Consider the following 8,359-nt stretch of genomic DNA (forward strand, 5'->3'; position numbering starts at 1 on the left):
CTCAATGTCTCAGTGCTTGATGTTTGATTACCTTGTTATGGTTCAGCACAATCAATATTGGAAAACAATGGAGGTTAAAAACATTAAGTTCTCTCAGATATAAAAATCTTAACTTAGGTATTTTAAAACTGGAAATGCAAATGTATAAAAGGATTTTGTTCACCCTTGAACATAAAATCAAAATCAAAATCAACAAAACGCTGAGACTGCTCACATGTACAATACACTGCTGCAATTACTGTACTGAGTTAGCATAGTCATTCAACTTAAATTAAGCTTAGCTTTTCTACTAAGAGTGCTGTGCCCACGTCGCATTGAGCCTGTAGATCTGCCATTTATTGTACAACAGACTATAAACATAGCACTTATTATTTATGTACTTAAGATCATGTAATAAATTACAGTTTGCCTCAACATCCTGATTGATCCACATTTCCTCATCAGTATATGCATGCTGTTTTCTAAAGGACCACTCATATCCCAATATACTGTATGCAGGATGTGTAGTATTATTATTACATTTACTGTACTGTTTGGCAAAATAAATCATTGTGCAACCAAATACTTAAACAACATTTATTGGCACTATATACAAAAAATATATACAAACCCCTGGCCTAAGTTACAACAGTAAAACCAACTGGCTGAAATAAAACTATGAAAGAATATAAAAAAGAAAGTTCATTGAATGCAGAACTGGACCAAATAATGGTGTCATGAAGTAGTGCACAGTTCGACAAGCACATTAATTAATAAGGTGACAGGAAGGTGACAACATTCGTGAAACTATAGGTAAAGGAATACCCTTAGTTTGTGTTGCCTGATGCGTTGCATGCATATTGACTTTTCTTGTTTCTACTACAGCCGTCAACACATTTTCCATATAGAGCACCAACATCCTAACGTCACTCGCTCATCCCCTGGTTTGCAGAAGTAATTTCTCTATGGAGAATAATAAGGTTCATCTTAAAATCGTCTCGTATAAGAATTGTGGTAAAAAATAAACAAACTGTTGCCGGGGAGATCAGTGATATTGACGTCGGACTTTGGTGCTCTATTTGAATATTAGAAATCTAGAGATAGAGATATACCGTTAAGTTTGAATCAATCATTTGAAGAGCACATTTCTCAGCACCAACCACAGCCGGCACATAAAAAGACATCTATATATTATGTTTGAAATTCGATTGGTCATATGTTTAAATACAAAATTATTTGTCCTTTTTTTTGACAGCCCGAGCTAGTTCCTACCTTTTAACCACATGAATGTCAAATAGGCAAACTGCACTTCAATGAAAATAGCCGATCTACAAGCTTAGTCACAACGTATCTGAGACACGTTGTGATCTTGCAGATTGGCTATTTTTGGCAAAGAGATTTGGTTGAGGAGGAAGAAAGGAGGCCCTGGGTGTCAAATACGTTAAGACAGTGGTTCCCAAACTGGGGGAAATGATTATCCCCAAAGTATTTTGGGGGATAATGTGCAGAATTGTTTTCTCACTCGACAGTAAAGGAACCACCAACATACGGTATAAGTGTATACAGGGTATCTGCACACTTCTAAAGACCTTTTTAATACCAAATTGGCATCTTGTAATTTGACTATTTTCACAATATGTAGCTGTGTGGAACCGATTCAAACTAAATACAATTCCAAGTGCTTGTCAAAGTTGTCAGGGTGGGGGTCTCCAGTTCAAATATGATTATTTTTGGGGACATTTGGGAACCGTTGGTTTAAAAAGTATGTCTTAAGAAAATGTCTCCCTGTGCACTACTTGATGGCATCATTTATTTATTTATTTTGTATTTCATTGTTCCTGCGTTGAAGAAGCTTCATTCAGTGCCTCAGTCTCATTCTCGTAAATCAGCTGGTGTATCTTAAATTTCACGGCGGCCTTCCGTTTGGGCGAAAAGCTTTTCACCGTGGGGACAAGGCTCATGAGGAACATCTCGTCGGGGTCCCGGTCGGGCAGAGACGAGGGCACGCTGGTCTCCTCTATCGCCCGCAGGAGGCCCGCTTGGAAAGGGGTCAGCGACGGATCGTGGGAGTGGTAGCGGCGCGCTTTGGCAGTGACCGGAAAGTCTTCTTCGTTGTCGTCCTCGTCCTCTTCGTCTTCGTCTTCCGAGACCTCATACAGGAACTCCGGCGGGGAGGTGTCCTCGATGTCTGGGACCTCCTGGATCTCTGGGGTTTCTGGGGTGTAGGGCTGGGTGGACAGGGCCAAAAATAAAACACTGTTAGTTTATATATCACCGTTTCCCAAACAGTGGGTCAGGAGGACCCATGTCTTGTAGATCTGCTACTTTCACTAGTTTGGGTCCGGGGAAAAATGTCTAATTTCTCCCGTTCTTGAGCTAAAATGTTTGGGAACCACTGCTTTAATTCAATATTATGATATTGTGAGGATGGCTGCTGTTGTAGGTGCTTTCACAATGCAGTTTACACAATGTGATTTGGGGTAATTAATCATCATTAATGCCTATATAATCTCTGGCAATTAATAGAATAACTAGAATAATCAGGCAAGTTCAGAAAATGCCATGACTTTACTGCAATGCAGCCTTTAAAACCTTAAAAAGAAAATGCCATATCACAATATTAAAATACTCAAAATTCCAGGCATCACAAAGTGTACATATATACAGATACAGATATATGGACAATTATTTGACTTATCACGTCAATGCAATTACAATGCCAGTGGTTCTGAAACTTTTTAATGTACCACCATAAAGTGTACCAATGGAACCAAATGGACCCTTGCGCCGTGGGTACATTTGGTTCCATTTGTACACTCTCAGAGTTACAGACTTTTAAAGGTTCATTTGGAAGTTGGAACCCCCTATAGGGATTGTTAAAGAGGGAATTGTTAAAATCCTAAAGTGTTACCCCAACCCTATGAATCCCAGCCCTACCTGGGCGTGTGTAGTGTCCGGACTTGCCTCCTTAGCTGGAGGAGGCACTAGGGTGCCATTGCCCTGCGGAGCTTGCGCTAGGGTGCTGATGGTGCCCTGGGTAGCCGGAGGTGGTGCTAGGGTGATGGTGCCCTGAGGAGCCGGAGGTCGTGCTAGGGTGATGATGGTGCCCTGGTGGTGAGCCAGAGGTGGTGCTAGGGTGATGATGCCCTGGTGATGAGCCGGAGGTGGCAACCGGTAGCTGTTGTTGCCCATGATGTGCGGCACCATGAAAGACATGTGCTGCGCATACTTCCACTCCTTCCCCGACAGCGCCTCAGAGCCACTTCTGTTCTGGTCTTTTTCTTTTTTCAATATCTTGCGGTAGGTGTCCACCAGGTTTTTCCATTTCGCCTGGGCCTTGTCGACTGGTGGGGGGGAAAACACAAGCTTGTAGATGGGCTATTTCTGGCAAAGAGGTTGTGTGTGTGTGTGTGTGTATAGAGGGGGAAACGGACAGTATTGACGGTTTAAGTGGTTAAATGTCTGGAAGTACATATGAATTTCTTTTCATCTCTCTCTCTCTCTGAGACTCTCTCTCTCTCTCTCTCTCTCTCTCAGTGGACATTGAACACCCCTGGTACTATTAAATGTAGACTGTAGGCTACTGTTAATTGTGAACTGTCAGTATAAGTGTACTTCATCAATCGTGCATTTCTGTGAATGTATTTAATCAGACTAGTTTCTATTTTCTAATAGGCCTATGTTGTATATTAATAACTATGGCATTATCGAAATCACTGGTCTATAGCTTGCAACCGTCATTGTCAGGGTTTTTGGGTAGTCTACAAGACTACAACTCCACATCATGGAAGTGCACATGATGAGAAAATAATAAAGAGATGTACATCTCCTTATTCTTTTTCAGGTGTTTTGTACTCATAATGATAGTATTAGTCTCGTTGCCAGATTGTGACTGGCGTCCTGAGTCCTATAGTGGGTAAAATACTTAGTGTGTTTACTTTATCAACACACCGTGTTTTTCCTGGCAGGGGAAAAGAGAGCGCTCGTTTTGTCTCGCTCGACATCCTGTCATAACATCTATGCCAGGTTTTGACAGCAAAATAAATGCATTGCATACCCTTTATAATAAATCACTTTTAAACTAGGTGCACTGCACGGCGACCGCCTGTGTCTTTACCAACATATACTTTTTGACATTGTTCTGATAGTTAACGCGTCACTACAATACATTATGTTGGGTGTTTTCCTTTCCAATCAGGGTTGAAGGCGCCCCACACTCCACGCCAGTGTCTCACTGAGTAAACCAGTGTCTTGTTTCTTCATTGTGTTTGTTGCATGGGCTACAATACAATACATGTCATGATAAACACATATAGCGTCGTAACAGAAACTACGTTTTATTGGTAAACACTGTCTGTCCAGTGTTTATACACGTGTGCACACATCATTTAAAACCCACCGGTCCACCCAATATTTCGTTTGACCTGAATTAACTCACGCGTCATTCCGCACATCATGGCAATGCTCTCCCACAGTGCCTTCTTTTTGTAGAGGTTTTTAAAGTCCGCCGTGTGCTTGTCGTAGAGGATGGGGTGGCAGCTGACGGCCACGATGAGACGGTCCTCCATGGTTGGTCAGAGACAGATCGGTTGTTCTAAATCTAAATCTGTTCCACTTCCACGGTTCAATGTTTTGTTTCGGATGGGAAGGACTTCTAGGAAATGTACGGCTAATGAATAAATGGACTGGGGGGGGTGTCGCTTCGCTTTGCGAGTTGCGGATCCGGCCCGGATTCTAGAGCAGATGTGTTTACAAAACGATGCGTCCGTTTTGTACAATGTGCAAAACAGACAGGATACAGTACGGTAGGCGGGCTCTAGACCGGATCCAGAACCCAGTGGGTGAAATGGAAAAGCGAGTTTGTAGTAGTGGAGAGACTCTGTTTCCCGTCCGTTTCTGATTGGCTGCCGCTTTCTCTCCCGTTGACGCTGTGTGTACAGTACAGTTACAGCAATGGTCTCCTCGCCGCAGGGCGGCAGCGGAAAATGGCTTGCCTTGCCGCACCCCGCATGCCCGCACCGCGTTTGGCTGGCGTTGCCACATTGAAATGTCGGATATTGTTTGTGATAATGAATGCATTTGTGACTGGTGTTGCATATTAATTAATAATCACACGTTGGTCTGTGTACAGTACAGTACCCTAACAGTAGCCTACTCCATGATACATCTGAGCGCTCATTCAGACTGGCCAACATTTGTACCAAGTGGACAGTCGCAATTAAATGAGTGGTTTAGCTTGACGCATCATCATCATAATCATCATTGCTTTAGAGGTTTATCACATGTTTGCATGATTTCTATTGAAATACACAACATGTAATAAAATAGGCCTATTGACCGTGGTGTTTTCGTTCAGAACTTCTGTAAGCTTTAGCTGTAACACTTATTGTTATATCCATAATATCCACAAGAGGGCAGCCTTGGTCTGGACTTGAGGATTATTTAGTTTATACCGTGGAGTGAATTTTCAATAGTGTGCACAACTATACTAAACTGAGAAGAATGAACAGACTTTGTAGGTTTTCTTTGAATATAATAGTTTCTTAGGGAAAAAACAAATTAAACAAAAATGTTTTCAGTGCTTTTATTTAAAAAAAAAACTCAACAACTGTATAAAGTGAAGTACAGGCAAAAATGATGAATATCTACATCAAATGGGTCTATACAGTGCTATCTGTCTTCTGTCGAGGAACGCACTCCTCATGGTTCCTGAACAATCTCTTGATGCATCATCATCATCAATCATCGCCACCAGTGAGTTAGTTCTCTGACAGAGTAACTGTCACCTGCACATTGAACAAGCTGTGTGTCCACAGGTGAAGAGTCCCAGGTGAACTTCATCTTCAGTCCAACACTAATCTCTGTGGACCAACTAGGCTCCTGCTCCACTCCTGACCCATCGGCCTCCTCTGACAGAGGAGAGGCTCTGCAGCACCGACCAGAGGGACTGTCTTTCTTCAGGATGGAGTCGATGGAGAAAGAACTGCTGAACTTCACCTCACATCTGCTGTTAACAACTTTGCAGGCTGCGGCTGGTGGGGTCGTCTCCTTTCTCTGTATGGAGGTGAACTCTGGGAACCACTCCAAAAGGCCATGGAAGTGACGATGCACCATCTTTTCTGTTATTTTGCTGTGGTCCAGTTTCCAGTAGTTACATGGGGACTCTGGGCTAAATGAAATCTGAAAATGAAAGAACAGTATACGGTTAGAATTTATTGAGATGAGATATGAGAGCTCAGGTAAATGTTTTGTTTTGTGACAATTCTTATCTGCGAAATTTATATTTACCTTGACAAAACATGCGTCGGTTGACAAGCGGACTCTGACGGTGTTCTCAAAAGATTTTGTCCGCAGAGATCCCAATGAGTCCAGTCTATTCATCAACTGCAGGGGGGAAAAAAGAAAAATATGTGAAATTATGAATGCGTTCTTGAATAAGTCAAATTCACATTTGATATAAAATGGATATCACTGGCAGAGATGAGGCCAAGTTTGAAGTAGCTAATGTTGCCCAGGAAAGGGAAAGAGTTAAATTATTAGTATAGAACTGTGCGTTTCTTACCTGACTGAAGGTGAGCATCTTTTCTGGAGAGTCTTGTAGGACGAAGGCGATCATTGCCAAGTACGTTTTGCACTCGTTGAACCTTTCTTGCAGAGTAGCATTGGGTGGGTCGGGACTCATGCACATTCTCTTGGTGGGTCTAGCAGCAGCACAATCATCAGTGAGTCCATCGTCTGCGTAGATCCTGTCAACAGTTCTCTCTGTAGACCAATTCCGCTTCCGCTCCACTTTGACAGACCCACCAGACTCCTCTTCGCAGCACAGACCAGAGGGACTATCTTTCTTCAGGATGGAGTCAATGGAGAAAGAACTGCTGAACTTCACCTCACATCTGCTGTTAACAGCTTTGCAGGCTGCGGCTTCAGGAGAGTGGAGCGTTGTGTAGTGGTCGCGTGGTGGTGTGGTCATCATATCCTTTTTCTCCATGGGGCTGAATTCGGGGAACCACCAGATAACACCTTTGAGGTGACGACGTGCCATCTTTTCTGTTATTTTACTATGATCAAGTCTCCAGTTGTTCCATGGGTCTGATGGGCTCAGTGCAATCTGAAAAGTAAAGCAGTATGTTGTCAGTATAATGATATATTTCAGCTATTTACAGTTAACAGTTTACATTTTTTATCAGTGAAATGTTTGTTTGGCTAATGTATATTTACCTTTACAAAACATGTGTTGGCTGACAAACAGACTCTGATGTTGTTCTCAAAGGATCTTGTCCTCTTCGACCCGAATGCTTCCAGTCTGTCCATCAACTGCATGGAGAAAAAAATTGAATTCAAGTTACAAATTAGATCTGAAATAAGTTAACATTACATTACATTATGAAATGTATCAATAGGTTAGCAGCAGGATGGATTGTCTGTTTCTTACCTGACTAAAGGTGAGCATCTTGCCTGGAGAGTCTTGTAGGATGAAGGCAACCATTGCCAAGTAGGTTTTGCACTTGTTGAAACTTTCTTGCAGAGCAGCATTGGGTGAATGGTGGTAAGACGGGCGAGGTCCGTGGTTTTCAGACATCTTGTAGAATCTTGTTGTAGAATCAAGTCCAGGACACAGAGCAGCGGTTTGAGAAGTTCTCTCAGTCAGTAGCTTGTGCTGAATGAGCAGATGTCCAGGTCTCTGGATATATAAACCCTGTTGGAACAATAGGACATTAGAAGGTGTGAATTCCTGCAGGTTAATGAGGGCCTTTGATGGCCAGGGTGGAGCCAATGACCACAACAACAATAGACCATGTCCAACAGATCCTTTGGAGGTATCTGGGTGTAACATTCATTTTAGTTTTATTTTAGTATGAATTACAGAGTGACAGTGGAAACGAACCGTATTCATTTATCAAACAATCAATATTTTTTTGTTCATGGTTGTCTCGCTATATTTTGAGCATGTTGAACATATTGACGTTGAGAAGTAAAAACCCAATGTTTTAATCCAACGTGTTTTTTGTTTATTTGTAAGATGGACAGCACATGTATGCTTGTATGTAAGGTCATATGGGTAATTATAATAATTACCCATATGACCTTCATATTCGGACTGTCCCACATAACACAAATCCAATCTATAATGTTCGTACACTAATTCATTACCCTGTGGTGTATAGTGTGAATCATTAGTTACTACGTAAATAGATTTTCTACTTATAAGATAGCATGTAGAGACGGATGCCATGGGTACTGTACTGTACTGTACTGTACTGTACTGTACTGTACTGTACTGTACTGTACTGTACTGTACTGTACTGTACTGTACTGTACTGTACTGTACTGTACTGTACTGTACTGTACTGTACTGTACTGTACTGTACTGTACTGTACT

General features: G+C 42.0%; 1 protein-coding gene across 2 annotated transcripts; it reads right to left on the minus strand.

Moving 5' to 3' along the window:
* Positions 1-562: 562 nt before the first annotated feature.
* LOC310855008 (uncharacterized protein) lies at positions 563-4,607 on the minus strand. 2 transcript variants are annotated; one of them, XM_083759824.1, is made up of 3 exons: positions 4,418-4,607; positions 2,917-3,323; positions 563-2,207 (listed from the first exon to the last, which is right to left on the minus strand). In XM_083759824.1, the coding sequence occupies exons 1-3, from the start codon at positions 4,545-4,547 to the stop codon at positions 1,809-1,811; spliced, it is 936 nt and encodes a 311-aa protein (XP_083615950.1). In that variant the 5' UTR covers positions 4,548-4,607; the 3' UTR covers positions 563-1,808. The 2 variants fall into 2 exon arrangements, with proteins under 2 accessions (XP_083615950.1, XP_083615949.1); XM_083759823.1 differs by having other exon boundaries at positions 4,379-4,607.
* Between the last annotated feature and the right edge of the window lie 3,752 nt (positions 4,608-8,359).

This window comes from Protomyctophum parallelum (assembly GCF_964188405.1).
Source record: "Protomyctophum parallelum genome assembly, chromosome: 1".
Taxonomy (NCBI): domain Eukaryota; kingdom Metazoa; phylum Chordata; class Actinopteri; order Myctophiformes; family Myctophidae; genus Protomyctophum; species Protomyctophum parallelum.

Coding starts and splice junctions, on each gene's coding strand:
- LOC310855008 (XM_083759823.1), bottom strand. CDS start 4,547: ATGGAGGACCGTCTCATCGTGGCCGTCAGCTGCCACCCCATCCTCTAC. Junction 3,324..4,378: donor ACGAAATATTGGGTGGACCG/GTGGGTTTTAAA, acceptor CCCCCCCACCAG/TCGACAAGGCCCAGGCGAAA. Junction 2,208..2,916: donor CGGACACTACACACGCCCAG/GTAGGGCTGGGA, acceptor CTGTCCACCCAG/CCCTACACCCCAGAAACCCC.